General features: G+C 45.6%; 1 protein-coding gene across 1 annotated transcript; it reads right to left on the reverse strand.

Annotated features, from left to right (window-relative positions):
- Window positions 1–11: 11 nt before the first annotated feature.
- VAMP8 (vesicle associated membrane protein 8) lies at window positions 12–21,769 on the reverse strand. The gene is made up of 4 exons (XM_027555547.1): window positions 21,420–21,769; window positions 3,123–3,378; window positions 1,698–1,853; window positions 12–454 (listed from the first exon to the last, which is right to left on the reverse strand). Exons 2-4 carry the CDS (start codon window positions 3,123–3,125, stop codon window positions 311–313), a joined length of 303 nt encoding a protein of 100 aa, XP_027411348.1. The 5' UTR covers window positions 3,126–3,378; window positions 21,420–21,769; the 3' UTR covers window positions 12–310.
- Window positions 21,770–21,914: the final 145 nt, after the last annotated feature.

Raw genomic sequence — 21,914 nt, forward strand, 5'->3', positions numbered from 1 at the left:
CCTCACACGCATAGGGATACCGAAAGGTCTTTATTGCCCACTGGCCACCCTCAGTTCCATCAGTTTTCCAGCCATGTGCTAGGCCCTCTGGGTCTCTCCAACCAACTCTGAGGACCCCTGAAATGCAGCCACAGTCCAGCTCTTTCTTTCTGGGGACCAAGATGTTCCCTGGGGCAGACAGGGGGCTTCAGAGTGCGGGGCGGCAGGATCGAGCAGCATTCCACATGAAGAAGGACAGGAGAGAGGGTCCCCCTTGGCATGCACCAGGGAAGATGGCGGCCGAGGAGGAGGGCAGGGAGGGAGGGGTTCCCTAAGTTGGGATGGCGCCAGTGGCAAAAAGCACGATGAAGAGGATGATGATAAAAACAATCACACAGATGAGGACAATCATCTTCACGTTCTTCCACCAGAACTTCCGAGCCACCTTCTGTGACGTCGTCTTGAAGTGCTCTGACTGTTGGGGATAAGGCAGACAGAGACCCACATGCCGTCCATCTAAATATTGAAGTGCTAAGTGGAGGTAACAGATTGCTAAGTAAGACAGCTTATGTCCTCCTATCTTGACAAATGTACCTTCAGAACCATCTGGTGGGCCAAGTTCAAATTTAGAATTCATGGTCCCCTGCCCTCCCCCTTCTTTTCTCACCCCTGCCCTGCCCTCCACACTGGGCTTTTGACACGTGCTTCTACCCAGGCTTGTGACAAGGGCAGCACAACCTGCCCTTAGGAGGGCAGACAATCGGGCTGAGGGGGTGCAGGCTCCAGGGGGACATATCTTCCTGGTTCTACGGCTTCTGGCCCCATGAGGACTGCTGAAGCCAGAGGAAGGGGTCAGGGCAGTACAGGGGCTGGAGTTAAGGGTAAGTGTCCTTCCTTCTCCCAGCATGAGTTGCAAAAATTGTTTTCTTGGGCCCTGCTCGCCAGATCAGGCTGAGGACAGAAACATTAAGTCTCCAGAAGTTAAATGAGCAATACTCAAGATTACACGCAGGACTCCAAAAGCCATGTCAGTCTCTCCCTGTGGACATGGAATCTTAGGCTCCAGCTGTCTGCTGAACATTAGAGTCACTCCTTCCCTGAGCAGCTGGCTTTGGCCTCTAGCTGGAGAGACAGGAGAATATCTAGCCAGATGTGTAGGAGATATTATTCTAGCCTTCAGCTAGCAGAAGAGCCTGGGATTAAAGATTTTTACTGCTCTTCCCAGCTTCTTTTTAAAGCCGGCTCAGCAAGACTCTAACAGTTTTTCACCGCCTGCCTAAAAACCTTGGGGAAGGCCAACGGCCCTAAGAGGATGTTCTGGGGCCAATATTTTTGCCCTGGGATGGCCAGATCCAAATGAGAGTCAAGGGCAGCCTTCAAAAGGAAAGTCAGTTTCATAGGAGAGAAACCTAAGAAAGCACAGGCAGACTGAGCCATCCGTCTCAGAAAATGCCTCCATGGATCCACCCCCGCACCCCCAAATCTGTCATTAAACCCAATTCCAATCAGTGGAGTACAGCAGTATCAGAAGTGGGGCCTCAGCTCACGTCAATTCCCAGCACACATGAAAAGACAGACTTCCCTCCTTCACTCTGCCACCATGATCACCACACCCCCAGTAATCTTCCTTCCCCTTTTTCCTCTCATCCCCTGGGAGTGAGTGCGGGGTGGGGGGGAGCTCCCCAGGGGGTAGGGTGAGGGGCTCCCTGTCATCTCACTGTGGCTTCCAGATCCTCTGTCTTGTTGCGAAGGTGGTCCAGGTTCTCTCCCCGGGCCAGGATCCGCTCCACATTCTGAGTCATGATATTCTTGACCCCTTCCACTTCATCCCTGAGGTTCCGCACACGGTCATCTCCTCCTCCACCACTGGCCTCCTGGGCAGCCACACAAAGGGTTAATTAGGCCAAGAGTTGGAGGGACTGAGATCCAGACTCAGAGGCCAGAGGAGGGGGAGGCCTGAGGTGGACTTTAGCTTTTTGCAATGCTTGAACTGTTTGCAAAGAAAATGTTTTTCTGTAGAACTCGGGTAATCAAAACCAAATGCCTTTATAAGCCCCAGATGGTGAGAGCCATCCATGTTAGGAGACAGACAGGACCCAACTTCTTTGTGGATTCTCAGGGCCCTTGACAGAACAAGAAGCAACCACCAAACCCCTCTCCACTGCTTCCTTGTTCCTCAGAGAGGGTAAGAGGAGACAGCTGAGCCAGTACTTCCCAATGCACAGCTCCACCTCTATGTAAGAAATTCCCAGGTCCCACAGGTCCTCATTAAAAATGCCTGTGCTGGGCACGGACCACCCTCACCAAGCCCACCCTCTCTCTCAGACAGTGGCTGGAGAGCTGCTCCAGCCTCCTGGGCAGCCTGATAGCTGTGGCAACCAGGCTCCAAGTCCCTCACAAGGCCCCAGGAGAGAGAACAGTTGGGCCACAAACTTCTGCTTTCCCCACCACTTGGCACCACGCGCAAGCACCAGGCCATGGCCTGCTCAGGCAAGTATAAAAAAAAAACAGACAGCCTTGGCGTTGGGGGAAATGGAGGGCAAGTCCTCCCAGGCTGTAGCCTCGTCCCCAGGCTTCATGATAAGGTTTTTGAACAGGGAGGGGAAAACACTGTTAAGCTCCTCCCTCCCTGACCCACTCGACTTCCAGAAACAGATCAGGGGTGGGGGTCGAAACTGTCGCAGAGAACCAATTTCTGAGTCTTTTACAAACCCTCAGCTCTCTTCCCCCGGGGTGGTAGATTCCTTGGACTCAGTAGAGAGACAAATTCTTTGGGTTTCTGTACAGGGATAAAGTGAGAAGTAGAGGGGGATTCCAGCCGATAGGCTGGGCTCTGCCTTCGGAACCGCACAGGCACAGCCCAGGAATGTCACAAAACCCGCCGGCCGGCAGCGGCTGGAGAAGGAGATGAATTAGGTTCCAGCCACCCGAAGCACCAAAGCCCACTCCAGATCAGCTCAGGGGTCAGGAGAGGGAGGGAGCAGAGAAGGAGCAGGAACACCCACCCAGGCAGCTCAGACCTATTTGCAGCCAAGCTGTCAAAGAAGAAACTTCTCTGGCAGCCGCTGGCCCAGCCCTTCGACTTTGCCAACCAACTTTCCTTGGGTAATCCCCGGCCCCTTCTTCGTTTCCAGCTCTCTCACCATGTTTCCAAGCAGCTCGGGCCTGCCGGCAGCTGAACTCGTTGACTACTCGGTTTCCTCCCAGGCGGCCGTCGGTTCACTTCCTGCTTGTCCAACTTTCAGCCCGCCCCCGCCAACCTCGCATCCCAGCGGCTCCGGCCACACCTCGCTCAGGTTCTCCAGGTAGGCGGGCACCCTGCGCTGCCCTCCCAGTCTCCTCCGGAGCCGGGGCTTAGGCTTAAAGCGACAGGGTTCCCGGGCACCACATTTCTTCTCACTTAGAAACAAGAAAAGATCAGGCAGCCCTCCTTGGTTTCCGGATGTAAAAAGGCAGCCGTCTCCTTTTTAAAATTTTTTATTATTTTTTGGGGGGTCGCACACGCAGCATACAGGCCCTTAGTTTCCCAACAGGGCTCGAACCCGCGCCCCCTGCAGTAAAGCGAAGAGTCAACCACTGCAGGGCTAAAGAAGTCCCTCACTTTTTTTAAAAAAACGTTTTTATAATGTCCTCAGTATCTGATCCCCAATTGTTAAAGAATAAAATCAGCCCTAAGCACTCTGTCAGACCTTGTTCATGTGGAAACAGAACGCAGATATGAACATTGCTTACTGGACAACCCTTGTTCCCAAGTTGTTTTAGTGCAGAAAGCACTAAAACCCCCAAAGTCTGAAATACTGTGATCCTGGGCTCTGGTGTCAGAAGCTGCAGACCCTGAGTGAACCTCTTCATATCTCTGGTCTTTGCAGGTACTGATCCTGACCTCAGAGGGTGGTGGTATGGAGTAAAAGAAAAGCTTACACCATGTACCTAGCACAGCCTGGAACAAAGGGCTGCCCACTGCTCAAATCAGGAAATGCTGGGTCACCAACTCTCCTATTCTAGAGTTCAACCGTCCTGCACTGCCCTTCGGGGGCCACCTCGAGGGTTAGGGAACCCCAACAGAAATGAGCAGATGACTGCCCTATGGACCAGAGAGGGGGCCCAGGGCAAAGGATTTTTCCACTGACCTGGCTGCAGGCCAGAGAAAATCCACCCTTCCCAAATGGTGTTTATCAAGACAGAAAAACAATAACAGACCTGTTCAGAAGGAAATAAACATTCCTGTCCCACCCCAGAAGTAACAGTTCCAAGAGGGAAATGGTAGCTTCTCTTGACAAATGCTTCTTTTTTTTTTTTGACAAACTTTTTTTAAAGAGCTTAATAAACTTTGGACCTCCATAGCATTTGAAGCGGAGAAGGCAATGGCACCCCACTCCAGTACTCTTCCCTGGAAAACCCCATGGACGGAGGAGCCTGGTGGGCTGTAGTCTATGGGGTCACTAAGAGTCAGACACGACTGATCGACTTCACTTTCACTTTTCACTTTCATGTATTGGAGAAGGCAATGGCAACCCACTTCAGTGTTCTTGCCTGGAGAATCCCAGGGACGGGGGAGCCTGGTGGACTGCCGTCTATGGGGTCACTAAGAGTCAGACACGACTGAGCGACTTCACTTTCACTTTTCACTTTCATGCATTGGAGAAGGCAATGGCAACCCACTTCAGTGTTCTTGCCTGGAGAATCCCAGGGACGGGGGAGCCTGGTGGACTGCCGTCTATGGGGTCACTAAGAGTCAGACACGACTGAGCGACTTCACTTTCACTTTTCACTTTCATGCATTGGAGAAGGCAATGGCAACCCACTTCAGTGTTCTTGCCTGGAGAATCCCAGGGACGGGGGAGCCTGGTGGACTGCCGTCTATGGGGTCGCACAGAGTAGGACACGACTGAAGCGACTTAGCAGCAGCAGCAGCAGCAGCAGCATTTGAAGATCCTTTATTCTAGCTTCCCAGGTGGTGCTAGTGGTAAGGGACCCATCTGCCAGTGCAGGAGACATAAAGAGATGCAGGTTCCATCGCTGGGTCGGAATATCCCCTGGAGGAGGGCATGGCAACCCATTCTAGTATTCTTGCCTGAAGAATCCCATGGACAGAGGAGCCTGATGGGCTACAGTCCATGATCTGCAAAGAGTCACACACGACTGAAATGACTTAGCATGCACACACCTGAATTTTGATGGATAGTAACAGCCTGCTTTCACCTAAAATGTGGTACCCAACTCCTCATCATTCTTAGAAAGGCAACAATGAAGCCAAGCAGAGGTGGATCAGTATCTTTGATCTATCCTTTCTTTCTTTTTAAAATTATTATTAAATTTTTTGGCTACACTGGATTTTCCTTGGGGCAAGTGGGCTTTCTCTAGCTGTGGGATGTGGGGATTTCTCCACTGCAGTGCTCAGGCTTCTCTTGTTGCGGAGCATGGGATCTAGAGTGTGGGGGCTCAGTAGTTACCCCTCGGCATGTGGGATCTTAGTATTTGAACCCAGGATCACACCTGCATCCCCTGAATTGGAAACTAGAAGTCCTAACCACTGGACCACCAGAGAAGTCCCTGTTGATATATATGATCATTGTCCAGTATAGTAGCCACTGACCACAAGCAGCTGTTGAACATGTGAAATGTGGCTCATCCAACTGAGGTGAGATCTAAAACATGCCAGATTTAAAAGACTTATTATGAGAGAGAGACTGTAAATATCACTTTAGTAATTTTATATATTCATCAATATGTAAAATTGAAATAATATTTTTAATCTTTTTCTTTTTTTAAAAAAATTTGTAATTTGCTTTATTTATTTATACTTTTGGCCATGCTGTACCACATGCCAGATCTTAGTTCCTCAATCAGGGATCAAACCCATACCTCCTGAAGTGAAAGCTCAGATTCCTAACCACTGGACCACCAGGGAAGTCCCAAGTGCTTTATTTTTTATTGAATTATAATTGATGTACAATATTATATGTTCAGTTCAGTTGCTCAGTCGTGTCTGACACTTTGGACTCCATGAATTGCAGCATGCCAGGCCTCCCTGTCCATCACCAACTCCTGGAGTTCACTCAAACTCACGTCCATCGAGTTGGTGATGCCATCTAGCCATCTCATCCTCTGACATCCCCTTCTCCTCCTGCCCCGAATCCCTCCCAGCATCAGAGTCTTTTCCAATGAGTCAACTCTTCACATGAGGTGGCTAAAGTACTGGAGTTTCAGCTTTAGTATTATTCCTTCCAAAGAAATCCCAGGGCTGATCTCCTTTAGAATGGACTGGCTGGATCTCCTTGCAGTCCAAAGGACTCTCAAGAGTCTTCTCCAACACCACAGTTCAAAAACATCAATTCTTCAGTGCTCAACTTTCTTCACAGTCCAACTCTCACATCCATACATGACCACTGGAAAAACCACAGTCTTGACTAGATGGACCTTTGTTGGCAAAGTAATGTCTCTGCTTTTGAATATGCTATCTAGGTTGGTCATAACTTTCCTTCCAAGGAGTAAGTGTCTTTTAATTTCATGGCTGCAATCACCATCTGCAATGATTTTGGAGCCCAAAAAATAAAGTCTGACACTGTTTCCACTGTTTCCCCATCTATTTCCCATGAAGTTATGGGACCAGATGCCATGATCTTCGTTTTCTGCATGTTGAGCTTTAAGCCAACTGTTTCACTCTCCACTTTCACTTTCATCAAAAGGCTCTTTAGTTCCTCTTCACTTTCTGCCATAAGGGTGGTGTCATCTGCATATCTGAGGTGATTGATATTTCTCCCGGCAATCTTGATTCCAGCTTGTTCTTCTTCCAGCCCAGCGTTTCTCATGATGTACTCTGTATATAAGTTAAATAAGCAGGGTGACAATATACAGCCTTGACGTACTCCTTTTCCTATTTGGAACCAGTCTGTTGTTCCATGTCCAGTTCTAACTGTTGCTTCCTGACCTGCATATAGGTTTCTCAAGAGGCAGGTCAGGTGGTCTGGTATTCCCATCTCTTTCAGAATTTTCCACAGTTTATTGTGATCTACACAGTCAAAGGCTTTGGCATAGTCAAGAAAGCAGAAATAGATGTTTTTCTGGAACTCTCTTGCTTTTTCGATGATCCAGCGGATGTTGGCAATTTGATCTCTGGTTCCTCTGCCTTTTCTAAAACCAGCTTGAACTTCTGGAAGTTCACAGTTCACATATTGCTGAAGCCTGGCTTGGAGAATTTTGAGCATTACTTTACTAGCATGTGAGATGAGTGCAACTGTGCAATAGTTTGAGCATTCTTTGGCATTGCCTTTCTTTGGAGTTGGAATGAAAACTGACCTTTTCCAGTCCTGTGGCCACTGCTGAGTTTTCCAAATTTGCTGGCATGTTGAGTGCAGCACTTTCACAGCATCATCTTTCAGGATTTGAAATAGCTCAACTGGAATTCCATCACAGCCGGGAGCCAGTGTGAAGAACTCCGCCCGTGGCAAAAGTCATGAGGAAGGAGGCTCGGCATACACAAAGGCGGGATGGAGCCTCAGAAGTCCCCCTGGATATTCTCGAGCATCTACCCCCAAAACCAGAGTCTGCCTACTTTACTGCTTTGTGCTCTCACCTACACCTCTGACTTTACGGGGGGCTGTCCCCGACCACCATCTCTCTCCTGAATAGGTTCTTCTGGCCACATGTGATTGTTTAGAGCCTCCCAACTGTGAGAGGCATAAGATGTTCTGAACTGTCTAAATACAGATTCCTTTGAGCAGTTAAAAGATTGATTAGAAATTGTATTGGTGAAGGGTTTTTCACTTGTTGGGCGAATGTTTGCTGCTAAGTCTCCATATCCCTTACCTACTGTGTCCCTGGCAGTGTATTGATTAATATAATTGGTGTAAGTAGTAGCTTTAATGTTTGTAACCTTGGACCCTTGAGTTAATTCTTTTTCTTGTTATAGCCCACCACACCTTTGCCCTATAAGAATGCAACTTTATCTAATGCTTTTGGAGGGTGGCGCCTGACTAATCACCTTTAGAGAAAAATAAGTTTTCTGAAGAAAGGGTCTTAAAATGTTAACAGGCCTCCGGGCCAGAAGATGATGTAAATCACCTAAACTTTTACATATGATAAGTTTGCAGGAAGAAAGCCTGCCTTACTGCTGACTCTACCCCTTCCCCCATTATCTTTTATGCATAACTTAAGGTATAAAAACTACTTTGGAAAATAAAGTGCGGGCCTTGTTCACCAAAACTTGGTCTCCCCATGTCGTTCTTTTTCTCACCTTTTGGCTGAATTATTCAGCCTCTTTTCTCCACTAAATTTTTTCACTGATTTATCTTTATTTAACCACTCTTTATATCTTTAATTAACATTTAAATAAGCTGTTGTTTTTTGATCGCCGATGCTGTCTCCCCTTCGAAACCCCTGACTCTACCCGGGCTGGACCCTGGCAAGTGGCACCCGGACAGGCTTTTTGAAGGTAGGTCACATTTGAAAATTAAAAGAAGGGGAGTTTAAGTATAGTTCTCCCCATCAAATCTCGCAACATGCTCTTTTCGTAATAAATATTTTAAATACTGATTCAGCTGGAACTACTGCAATGCTTCGCCATTGGTGCCCGGAGCAATTGAATGCAAAATGATTAGTCAAATGGAAGGACCTCCTCTCAGGACAATGGAAGGGTCCTGACCCATTATTAACTAGCGGTTGAGGATGTGCTTGTATTTTTCCACAGGATGCAGATTCTCCAATTTGGATCCTGGACAGGCTGATTCGCCATGTTGCAGTCCCCCAGACATCCGGTTCCCCCATTGCTTCCATCACAAAAGAGGAGGGGCACTCCTCTGCCCCTGCAGCTGCAGCACAGAACAGCCGCCCGTTGGGAGCCGCCGGCCGGACCAGCCTGGGTGCCGGGGCCCAGTGCACAGTGCTCACAGCCGGTAGCCCTGCCAGCATCTCTCTGCGCTGGCTTGGCTGTAGCTGAGCCCCAGGCTGGTTCAGCGAGGGAGCAGGGGCGGTGCCTGCCAGCAGGGGAGGCAAGATAAACATCGAGATCTCCGCGAGACCGACAGGGCTTCTGCAGCACGAACTCCAACCAGAAAATAATTCTACTTATTCTGTTTTGGCTTGTCTACCCTCTCCTTATGTTTTTCTCTTTACCAACGATTCTGGAAAACTTAATGTACATATGACTTTCACTGGTGGACCCAATGTAGTGACTTGTGAACAATGCATGCTCTCATCTTGTTTAAACCCTCAATATAATGTTTGCTCCTTTGTAGTGTTACAATGTCCACCTTATCTTATGATGTAACCACTTATTGATATGTTAATTATGGTCTCGCTGTGTTATAACAACTACAAGATTTAATGTGATCGCGACGGTTTGTGGGCCTACTTATTTTAGGAATATCAGCTTTAATAGCAGCAATTACTTCTGTTACTACAGCAGCAATATCATTGACTCAACAAGTGCATACTGCCCAATATGTTGATACCATGTCTAAAAATGTTTTGCTAACTCTAGCAACACAGGAAGCTATAGATAGAAAGTTGGAGATGAGGGTAGATGCCTTGGAGGAGGCAATAATGCATATTGGGACTGAGTTATAGGCTTTAAAAGTGAAAATGGCTCTGTCATGCCACGCTGATTACCGGTGGATATGCGTGACATCTTTGAAGGATTCTTTGGCAGAACATTCAGAGGCTCGCGACTGAGCTGCATCTGGCTGTTTTAAGAAATAAAAAGGGGGGAGATGCCGGGAGCCAGCATGAGGAACTACACCCGTGGCAAAGGTCATGAAGAAGGCTTGGCATATGCAAAGGTGGGATCGAGCCTCAGGAGTCCCCCTGGATATTCTCGAGCATCTACCCCCAAAACCAGAGTCTGCCTACTTTACTGCTTTGTGCTCTCACCTACACCTCTGACTTTACGGAGGGCTGTCCCCGACCACCATCTCTCTCCTGAATAGGTTCTTCTGGCCACATGTGATTGTTTAGAGCCTCCCAACTGTGAGAGGCATAAGATGTTCTGAACTGTCTAAATACAGATTCCTTTGAGCAGTTAAAAGATTGATTAGAAATTGTATTGGTGAAGGGTTTTTCACTTGTTGGGCGAATGTTTGCTGCTAAGTCTCCATATCCCTTACCTACTGTGTCCCTGGCAGTGTATTGATTAATATAATTGGTGTAAGTAGTAGCTTTAATGTTTGTAACCTTGGACCCTTGAGTTAATTCTTTTTCTTGTTATAGCCCACCACACCTTTGCCCTATAAGAATGCAACTTTATCTAATGCTTTTGGAGGGTGGCGCCTGACTAATCACCTTTAGAGAAAAATAAGTTTTCTGAAGAAAGGGTCTTAAAATGTTAACAGGCCTCCGGGCCAGAAGATGATGTAAATCACCTAAACCTTTACATATGATAAGTTTGCAGGAAGAAAGCCTGCCTTACTGCTGACTCTACCCCTTCCCCCATTATCTTTTATGCATAACTTAAGGTATAAAAACTACTTTGGAAAATAAAGTGCGGGCCTTGTTCACCGAAACTTGGTCTCCCCATGTCGTTCTTTCTCTCACCTTTTGGCTGAATTATTCAGCCTCTTTTCTCCACTAAATTTTCTCACTGAGCTATCCTTATTTAACCACTCTTTATATCTTTAATTAACATTTAAATAAGCTGTTGTTTCCTGATCGCCGATGCCGTCTCCCGTTCGAAACCCCCGACTCCACTGGGGCTGGACCCCGGCACATCACCTCCCCTAGCTTTGTTCATAGTGATACTTTCTAAGGCCAACTTGACTTCACATTCCAGGATGTCTGGCTCTAGGTGAGTGATCACATCATCGTGATTATCTTGGTCATGAAGATCTTTTTTGTACAGTTCTTCTGTGTATTCTTGCCACCTCTTCTTAATATCTTCTGCTTCTGTTAGGTCCATACCATTTCTGTCCTTTATTGAGCCCATCTTTGCATGAAATGTTCCCTTGGTATCTCTAATTTTCTTGAAGAGATCTCTAGTCTTTCCCATTCTGTTGTTTTCCTCTATTTCTTTGCATTGATCGCTGTTACAGGTATACAATATAATGATTCACAATTTTTAACGGTTATACTCTATTTATAGTTATTATAAAATGTTGGCTGTATGCCCTGTGTTGCATGATATATCCTTTTAGCTTATTTTGTACATAGTAGCTTTCCCTTTCACTTTTCACTTTCATGCATTGGAGAAGGAAATGGCAACCCACTCCAGTGTTCTTGCCTGGAGAATCCCAGGGACAGGGGAGCCTGGTTGGCTGCCGTCTGTGGGGTCGCACAGAGTCGGACACAACTGAAGTGATTTAGCAGCTTATACCTCTTAATCTCCTGTTCCTAAATTGCTCCTCTCCCCTCTGTCTCCTCACTGCTAACTACTAGTTTGTTCTCTATGAGTCTGCTTCTTCTTTGTTAAATTCAGTAGTTTGTTGTATTAATATTTTTTAGATTCCACATATAAATGATATCATACAGTATTTGTCTTTCTCTGTCTGACTTATTTCACTAAGCATAATACACTTGAGGTCCATTCATGTTGTTTTAAAAGGAAAAATTCCATTCTCTTTTATGGCTGAGTAATATTCCATTGTGTGTGTGTGTGTGTATGTGTGTGTGTGTGTGTGTATATATATATATATATATATACATACCACATCTTCTTTATCAATTTATATGTTAATAGACACTTAGGATATATTGAGTTAACCTAAAAAATATTGGTAAAATTAATTTCACCTGTTTATTTTCTCTTTCAATTTGGCTAATAGAAAATGATTAATTACCAATGTGGCTCAAATTCTATTTCTACAGACACACTGATCTATACTTTAACATTTTTGTGACATTGGACAGATTTATGTAACATCTCTAAGCTTCAATTACCTCCATTCTGTGCCTGGTACTTAAAAAACTGTCAGTAAATGGTGGCTTTTGTGATTACTCAGAATTTCAGATGCTAAGTGAATTGGTAGGCAAGGGAGCATGAGAGATGCCAAGAAACAAAGACCAGAGTAGGATGTTTGAGGGGAACAGGAAGAAATGGAAGAGGATTCCCTGGATGGGAATTCCCTGGACGTTCCTTGTTGTAAGGAGAGTTACAGCAGTTGAGCTATCGGGTCTGGTACACCACCACAAGCCTTGGACATACATTGATGTCCCTGAGGGAGCTGACCCTTGGCCTAGATCTAGCAACTGTCAGGGAGATTCAGCAGTGCCGATGGTTGGGCCTGTAACCTGTTCGTCCTCGTCTTCACCTTACGGAACTGCTACAGGCTTAGCCTCACCTGTATAAACACTGCATTGTGATCCTTTATCAGAAAACTATCTGGGGGCTTCCCTGGTGGCTCAGTGGCAAAGAATCTGCCTGCCAATGCAGGAGATGTGGGTTCAATCTTTGGTCTGGGAAGATTCCACATGCCTTGGGGCAACTAAGCCCCATGAGCCACAACTACTGAGCCTGGGCTCTACAGCCTGGGAGCCACAACTATGGAAGCTCTTAAGTCCTAGAGCCCATGCTCAGCAACAAGAGAAGCCACAGCAATGAGAAGCTTGCCCACTGAGACAGAGTCACCCCCACGAGCCACAGCTAGAGAAAAGCCCGCACAGTAACGAGGACCCAAAGACAACCATCTGGGAGTTCCCTAATGGCCTAGCAGTTAGGATTCTGGGTTTTCACTACTGTGGTCTGAGTTCAATCCCTGGTTGGGGAATTGAGATACCACAAGCTAGTGTGGCCAAAAAAAAGGAAGAGCATCTGGCTACCACCCTCACAAGGTTAAACATTCAGTAAGGTACTGAATGGTACTCAATGAGCAGAGAACAGAAGTCACTGATTCCTTTAGTCAAGGAAGGCTCTATCCCAGGAGGGGAGTGTCAGTCACTTTGTAAGGAAAAGACTCTATGTAGTAGGAGCTGCAGCCAAAGAAGCAATTGGACTATGCTGAAGAGTCTTCTCAGTCCCTGTGTGATCGGATTTGGGCGTCAGTGGCTCAGAGGTTAAAGCATCTGCCCGCAATGCGGGAGACCTGGGTTCGATCCCTGGGTCAGGAAGATCTCCTGGAGGAGGGCATGGTAACCCACTCCAGTATTCTTGCCTGGAGAATCCCATGGATGGAGGAGCATGGTGGGCTACAGTCCACGGGGTCGAAAAGAGTCAGACACTACTGAGCAACTTCACTTTCACTTCTTTCTCCTGCTGCCTGGCAGGCAGGTTCTTTACCACTAGAGCCACCTAGGAAGCCGACTGTTGTGGAGTCTTAGGCAAATCACTTCCCTCTGGGAGCTTTGGTTTCTTCATCAGCAAAATGGGAACAATAATGAAAGCTGTTTTACAGGATTATTGTTAGGATTAAATAGTATGGGTATATATGTCTATATTTCTGCTAAAGCATACTACAAATGAAAAAGGAGACTAGTAGAACAAATGGAATGACAGAAGGGAAGAGGAATATAAACAGCCTGCAAAGCAATCAGGCAAGCTTTGCTGTACACTGGCATATACCCCAGTCGCATTTATGGCCCTAGTGGGCAGTTGACTCTTGTACCTTTCAGGGGAAAGGCTAGAGAACAAGGAGGAAGCACATTCAGGAGGCTCAACTGGAATTGCTCCTGAAAGATCATAAACCTCTCATCGCTGCCAAGGCCTCTTTTGTCTTCCTCTTTACAGATTGTTACACAACGAGTCACCCCCATCTCTCCCAAGGTGCTCTCTTTCCTTCTGACCTTGCCCTTAGAACTGGAAGGTTCTGCCCTTGGCGATTTTCTGACTCCACCCTCTCTCCTAGAGCAATAGTTCTCTGTGGGGTTGATCCTGCCCTCCAGGGAATGTGACAGTGTCTGGAGACATCTTTGGTTGACACAACTGATGGGGGGAGTGGTGCTACTGGCATCTAGTGGGTAGAGGCCAAGGATGCTTAACTTCCTACAATGTCATGGATAGCCCACGACCCCCACCCCAAAGACAAAGAACATACAGACCAAATGACAATACTGCCAAGGTTTAGAAACCTTGCTCTCCCTAGGGAAGTGTACTCAGTGCCTTTACAGTTTCAACAGCCATTTAAGGATGATCCCCAAATCTGTGAGTGCATGCATGCTAAGTCGCTTCAGTCGTGTCTGACTCTTTGAAACCCTATGGACTGTAGCTCACCAGGTTCCTCTCTCCCTGGGATTCTCCAGGCAAGAATACTGGAGTGGGTTGCCATGCCCTGCTACAGGGAATTTTCCCGACCTAGGAATTGAACCCTCATCTCTTCTAGTCTCATGGATTGGCAGGCAAGTTCTTTACCACTAGCTCCCACCTGGGAAGCCCTGAGCTACCTGAGAAGGACCGCCCCCCTCCAAATGCCATACCTCTCTCTAATTGCCACTGCTGCCTCTCCAATGTCCTGGACAATCCACAGACACATCCGACAGCCAAACCAAACCCTTTATCTTTTTCCCATGTTCCTCCTCCTGAATAGTACTCCCATTCTACCACTGTCCCAAGTTAGGAACCCCTCAGTTCAGTTCAGTTCAGTCACTCAGTCGTGTCCGACTCTTTGTGACCCCATGAATTGCAGCACACCAGGCCTCCCTGTCCATTACCAACTCCTGGAGTTCACTCAGACTCACGTCCATCAAGTCAGTGATGCCATCCAGCCATCTCATCCTCTGTCGTCCCCTTCTCCTCCTGCCCTCAATCCCTCCCAGCATCAGAGTCTTTTCCAATGAGTCAACTCTTCGCATGAGGTGACCAAAGTACTGGAGTTTCAGCTTTAGCATCATTCCTTCCAAAGAAGTCCCAGGGCTGATCTCCTTCAGAATGGACTGGTTGGCTCTCCTTGCAGTCCAAGGGATTCTCAAGAGTCTTCTCCAACACCACAGTTCAAAAGCATCAATTCTTCGGCGCTCAGCCTTCTTCAGAGTCCAACTCTCACATCCATACATGACCACTGGAAAAACCATAGCCTTGACTAGACGGACCTTTGTTGGCAAAGTAACGTCTCTGCTTTTGAATATGCTGTGTAGGTTGGTCATAACTTTCCTTCCAAGGAGTAAGCGTCTTTTAATTTCATGGCTGCAGTCACCATCTGCAGTGATTTTGGAGCCCAAGACAATAAAGTCTGTCACTGTTTCCACTGTTTCCCCATCTATTTGCCATGAAGTGATGGGCCCAGATGCCATGATCTTCGTTTTCTGAATGTTGAGCTTTAAGCCAACTTTTTCACTCTCCACTTTCACTTTCATCAAGAGGCTTTTGAGTTCCTCTTCACTTTCTGCCATAAGGGTGGTGTCATCTGCATATCTGAGGTTATTGATATTTCTCCCGGCAATCCCTAAGACATCCTATACACACAATCAATCAGTTCAGTTCAGTTCAGTCGCTCAGTTATGTCCAACTCTTTGTAACCCCATAGACTGCAGCACGTCCATCTCCCTATTCATCACCAATTCTCAGAATTTACTCAGACTCATGTCCACTGAGTTAGTGATGCCATCCAACCATCTCATCCTGTTGTCCCCTTCTCCTCCTGACTTCAATCTTTCCCAGCATCAGTGTCTTTTCTAATGAGTCAGTTCTTCACATCAGGTGGCCAAAGTATTGGAGCTTCAACTTCAGCATGAGTCCTTCCAATGAATATTAAGGACTGATTTCCTTTAGGATTGACTGATGTGATCTCCTTGCAGTCCAAGCAACTCTCAAGAGTCTTCTTCAGCATGACAGTTCAAAAGTATCAATTCTTCAGTGCTCAGCTTTCTTTATGGTCCAAATCTCACATCTGTACATGACTACTGGAAAAACCATAGCTTTGAGTAGACAGACCTTTGTTGACAAAGTAATGTCTCTGCTTTTTAATATGCTGTCTAGGATGGTCATAGCTTTTCTTCCAAGGAGCAAGAGTCTTTTAATTTCATGGCTGCAGTCACTGTCTGCAGTGATTTTGGAGCCCAAGAAAATAAAGTCTGTCACTGTTTCCATTGTTTCCCCATCTATTTGCCATGAGGTGCTGGGACCAGGGGCCATAATCTTAGTTTTTTGAATGTTGAATTTTAAGCCAGCTTTTTCAGTCTCCTCTTTCACTTTCATCAAGAGGCTCTTTAGGTCCTTTTTGCTTTTGCCATAAGGGTGGTGTCATCTACATATCTGAGACACCACTAAGTCTTAGTCTCTCAAATATACCACATCCTTTTCATACAAGCTTCTGCTTCCTAGGTAATGCCAGGATGATCTCTTCTCTGATCCACCTCCAAACTGACTATCTTCTCCCACCCATTCCTTCTATGGTTGCTCCTTATCTTCCTAAAACACCAATTTGAGAATGCAGCACCCTACCCCCAGGGTAAAGCCTAAACTCCTTAGTTTGGCATGCCAAGATTGTTCTAAACCTGCTTTTTGAAGATTATCTCTCAAGAGACTCACCTTCCAGCCCCCTAGCCATACTAAATTACCTGTCCTTCCCAAAATAAACCATCTCCTTTTACATCTTTGCTCAAGTGGACTTTTGTCATTGAGACAAGAGAATATCCCGCTTCATTCATCATTGCTTCCATGAAGTCTTCTAGATTTCCCCACTGAAATTCAACTTCTTCCTTTTCTGATCACCATCACACTGTATCTTTTATAAAATCTACAATAAGCTTTACCATTAACTGCATGTGCATGTATGTGTGCCAAGTCACTTTAGTCATGTCCGACTCTTTGCGATCCTATGGACTGAGCCCGCCAGGCTCCTCTGTCCATGGGATTCTCCAGGCAAGAGTACTGGAGTGGGTTGCCATGCCCCTCTCCAGAAGATCTTCCCAACCCAGGGCTCGAACCGGAGTCTCCTGCATTGCAGGCGGATTCTTTACCATCTGAGCCACCAGGGAAGCCCCTGTGGCTCAGATGGTAAATAAAATAAAAATAAATAGTTTAAAAAAATAAATAAAACAAAAATGGAGCCATCTAGTAGTATTTTTAAAATTTTTATATATTTGTTTTTGGCTTCTCTGGGTCTTCATTGCTGCTCTCGGACTTCAGTTGTGGAGAGGAGGGGCTCCTCTCCAGTAGTGTTTCTAGTAGCTGCGGCACACGGGATCAGTAGCTGTGACGCTGAGGCCCAGTTGCCTGAGGCATGTAGAACCGTCCCAGTCCAGGGATTGAACCCATATCCCCTAAATTGGCAAGTGGATTCTTAATGACTGGACCACCAGGGAAGTCCGGAGCCATCTAATTTTGAGTGATCCTAGAAAATCTGGCCTAAACTTCCCAATCCACAATGTATTCATCTGGACTGGGATTTGACAGTGGATTAAGAGATGCATCCCCTAAATATTAATAGATCTATGGCTTCCAAAGTGTTGTATCAGGATGACCTAGAAGTGGGCCAGACTTCAACAGCAGGAACACTTGGTGAATCCACCTGCATCTGTGCCCAATAATCTCTACCACATCTACCCCTGCCAATTTTTTTCCTTTAGGATGGTGGTTCTCAGCACATGGTCCGTGAACCCCTGAAGTCTTTAGGGGCAAAATTTACTATAATAATACTGAGATGTTATTTGCCTTTTTAACTGTGTTAACATTTGAACTGATAATGCAAAGAAAAATGGGCAAAACTGTTGGCAACTTAGCAGGAGAGAGACCGTGGTACCCAACTGTAGTAGTAGTCACTGCATTCCTCTCTGCCACACACTTACCACATTTAAAAAATGCCAATGTCAAGTAAGAATACTCTTGGAGCTTCCCTGGCGGTCCAGTGGTTAAGGCTCTGTGCTTCCACTGCAGGGGGTGCAGGTTTGATCCCTGGTTGGGGAAGTTTCTCATGCCAGGAGATGCAGCCAAAAAAAAAAATAAAGAAAGAAAGAAAAAGGGAAAAAAAAATTTATAAAAAGAATACTGTTAGTGAAGCAGTATAAAATTATTAATTTTATAAATTCCTGTCACAGGCATACAGATCATTTTACTATTTTGTGTGAAGAACTGGAAAATATAAATACAATACTTCTGTATACCCAAATACAATGATAGTCTCATAGTTGTTCTAAGAAAAAACACTTGTGCAATTAAACTGTGAACTCAACTCACCTTCATTTTCAAACTAATAGATTTTTCTTTGAGTAGTAGGTTCCATACACCCTTCATGCTCTCCCTGTTTTTCCTGTACTAACGTCTTGTATTAGTGTGATATATTTGTGACAACTGATGAGCTAATATTAATAACAAAGTTCATGGTTTACATTAGGGGTCACTATTTTTTAAATTTTATTTAAAAAAATCTTTTTTATTTATTTTTCATTTGGCTTTGCTGGGTCTCAGTTGCAGCACACTGGGTCTTTGATCTCTGTTGAGCATGTGTTGTATGGATGCTCAACAGAGTTGAGTGTATGGATTGCAGTTGCAGTGTATAGATTCTAGTTCCCTGACCAGAGATTGAACCCAGAGCCTCTGCATTGGGAGTCTTGGCCACTGGACTATCAGAAAAGTCCCTAGGGTTCATTCTTTATATTATACATTCTATGGGTCTTGATAAATATATAGCAACATGAATTCATCATGACACCATTAGAGTATCATACAGAATAGTTTCACTTCTCTAAAAATCCTCTGTGCTATATCTATTCATCTCTCTCTTCCTCCCCCACAACTTCTGGAAAACATCTATCTTTTTGCTATCTCCAAAGTTTTGCCTTTTCCAGGTTATCACATGGTATGTAGCCATTTCAGATTGGTTTCTTTCACTTAGCAATATGCATTTAAGATTCCTCCATGTCTTTGTGGATTGACAGCTCATTTCATTACTGAATACTCCATCATATGGATGTGCTGGTTTATTTTATCCATTTACTTATTGAAGGATATTTTGGTTGATTCCAAGTTCGGACAGTTATAAATAAAGCTGAGGTACATTCCTGTGCAGGTTTTGCGTGGGCATAAATTTTCACCTCATTTGAGTAAATACCAAGGAGCACAATTGCTGGATCATATGGTAAGAGTATGTTGAGTTTTGTAAGAAACTGCCAAACTGTCTTCCAACTGTTTTGTATTCCTACCAGCAATGTAAGCAGAGTTTCTGTTGCTCCATTTCCTTACCAGCATTTGTTGTTTTCAGAGCCTTGGATTTCTAGAATCTCACTGTTGTTTTTATTTTTTGGCCATGCTGTGGGGCTTGTGGGATCTTAGTTCCCAGGCCAGGGACTGAACCCAGGTCATGAAAGTGAAATTGCCCACTGGATCACCAGGGAATTGCCAAATTTGCAATATCCTAATAGGATATTAAGCATCTTTGTTTTTGCCTTTTTTCTTTTAAAATGAAGTACCATTACTTGAAAGGACATTGGACAGACGAACTATGATTATTCAAACTGGTGCATTTAGCAAATACTTTATCAAAAATGAAAGGAACCTCTCCATTCAAGGAAAACAATAGATGGTATTTGTTGCCAGTGGTAAAATTTGAGCTTTCAGGTGAAAATTAAAATTTGAGAAAACTTGTATCTGCCACTATGTGCCTGGCAGCTTCCCAACACTTAAGAAACTTTACATTTAGAAGAGCTGCACAGCTTAGTTTTTAGATGGTCAGTATTTTCCAAAGGACCATATGTATGATTTTATAAAATTGTCAGGAGTAAAAGATCCATTCAAGTGCAAGATATACCAACAATTTTTTTTTAACTTTCTATTTTATACTTGAGTATAGTTGATTAACAGTGTTGTATTAGTTTCAGGTATATAGCAAAGTGATTCAGTTATACATGCACCTGTGAAGTGAAAGTGACAGTGACAGTCACTCAGTCGTATCTGACTCTTTACAGTCCATGGATTTCTCCAGGCCAGAATACTGGAGTGGGTAGCCTTTCCCTTCTCTAGGGATCTTCCCAACCTAGGGATCCAACCCAGGTCTCCTGCATTGCAGGTGGATTCTTTACCAACTGAGCTATCAGCAAAGTCCATACACACATCTACTGTCTCTCAAAATCTTTCCCCAATTAGGTCATTGCATAATATTGAGCAGAGTTCCCTATGCTCTACAGTAGGCCTTTATTGGTTATCCATTTTAAATATAGCAGTGTGTACATGTTGATTCTAAAGTCCCTAACTGTCCTTCCACTCATCCTTTCCCTCTGCAAGATATACCAATGATTTTAATGTGTGTATTAGTCGCTCAGTCGTGTCCGACTCTTTGTGACCCTGTGGACTGTAGCCCACCAGGCTCCTCTGTCCATGGGATTCTCCAGGCAAGAATAGTAAAGTAGGTTGCCATTTTCTCCTCCAGGGATCCTTGGCCATCCAGGGATCAAACCGGGGTCTCCTGAATTGCAGGCAGATTCTTTTAATGTCTAAGACACCCAGGAAAGCTTGATTTTAATACAGTAGAGTGTAAAGTTCATTATGTTTTCCAGTCCCACATCTGATTGCACGCATGCTAAATCTCTTCAGTCGTGTCTGACTCTGCGACTCCATGGACTCTAGCCAGCCAGAATCCTCTGTTCATGGGATTCTCCAGGTAGGAATACTGGAGTGGGTTGCCATGCCCATCTCCAGTGGATCTTCCCAACCCAGGAATTGAGCCCTTGTCTCTTATGTCTCCGGAGAAGGCAATGGCACCCCACTCCAGTACTCTTGCCTGGAAAATCCCATGGATGGAGGAGCCTGGTGGGCTGCAGTCCACGGGGTCGCTAAGAGTCGGACACGACTGAGAGACTTCACTTTCACTTTTCACTTTCATGTATTGGAGAAGGAAATGGCAACCCACTCCAGTGTTCTTGCCTGGAGAATCCCAGGGACGGGAGAGCCTGGTGGGCTGCCATCTATGGGGTCGCACAGAGTCGGACACGACTGAAGCGACTTAGCAGCAGCAGCTCTTATGTCTCCTGCCTTGGCAGGCAGGTTCTTTACCACTAGCGCCAACTGGGAAACGCCCACATCTAACTAACTTTTAAAAAAACAACCACTTGTAAGTTTAGGTGTAGTATCAAAGAATATCCACAATTATCTAAAGAGCCTAATAACATACTTCTCTTTTTACCAACAGTATCTGTGAGACCCGATTTCCTTCATATACTTCAATCACAACAGATGGAATGCAGAAACAGAAAGGAGAATCCAGCTTTCTTCAATTAAGCCAGGCATTAAAGAGATCTGCATGTAAAACAATACTATTCTCATATATTTTTTTAGTGTGGAAAATATATTTTTTCATAAAAATGTTATGTATGTAAACATGTAATGGGTTCATGACTTTTTTTTTTCCTTTTAGTAAATCAACGCATATTTCAAACATTTCTCAGGGTAAATTTACAATAGGGTAAATACGGAAAAATATAATCTATTATTCATAAAAAGCTCTTTAGGGTTCTCAATAATGTGTGTAGCAACATAAAGGGGTCCTGAGACTAAAAAATGTGAGAACCCCTGCACTAAGATGCCGTCCTCTGATCCTGCTTGTCAATTCCAGGGCAGAGAAACAATGAAAAAGCTGTTCAAGACTCACCTTCCCCAACCAAACACACTCTATTTACTGCCCCTACTCTGCATTCCTTCTGCGGTCAGGTCGTTCCGGTTTTCCTGCTGCTTTCAAATCTCTGGTTCCAGGCCGGGACAGCCCTCCCCGGTGCATCCTCAACTGGGCGGGAAACTCCCTGGAAAGAGTCTGACTTTTGCGCCCGCACCGTTCACAGATCTGCAGCGACCTAATAGGGGCGGGAAGGGACCCAGGAAGGTCGTGGGCGCCCAGTCTTCTTTAGGTTGAGAGAGCGGAGAAGGCTAGGGAGGCCTCAGGGACGAGACTAGGTACTTGACAGAAAAGAGACAGGTCCGCGTACACCTCCACTCCACGGTCACCAGGGAAGGCGGGGTCTGACCACGCCCCCTCGCGACCTCGTTGCCCCGCCCCCAGACCCCTCGTTCCGCCCTCTACCGCCAAGCAGGGAGTCCAGCGCGGCCGACTAGGGCCCTTCACGACAGTCCTGGCGCTTTCCGGCCGGCC

This window comes from Bos indicus x Bos taurus, chromosome 11 (assembly GCF_003369695.1).
Source record: "Bos indicus x Bos taurus breed Angus x Brahman F1 hybrid chromosome 11, Bos_hybrid_MaternalHap_v2.0, whole genome shotgun sequence".
NCBI lineage: Eukaryota > Metazoa > Chordata > Mammalia > Artiodactyla > Bovidae > Bos > Bos indicus x Bos taurus.

Bases quoted from the DNA above. Each gene is read 5' to 3' on its own strand.
- VAMP8 (XM_027555547.1), bottom strand. The intron at 455-1,697 runs GTGAGATGACAG...TATCCCCAACAG, and splicing joins CAGAGGATCTGGAAGCCACA to TCAGAGCACTTCAAGACGAC.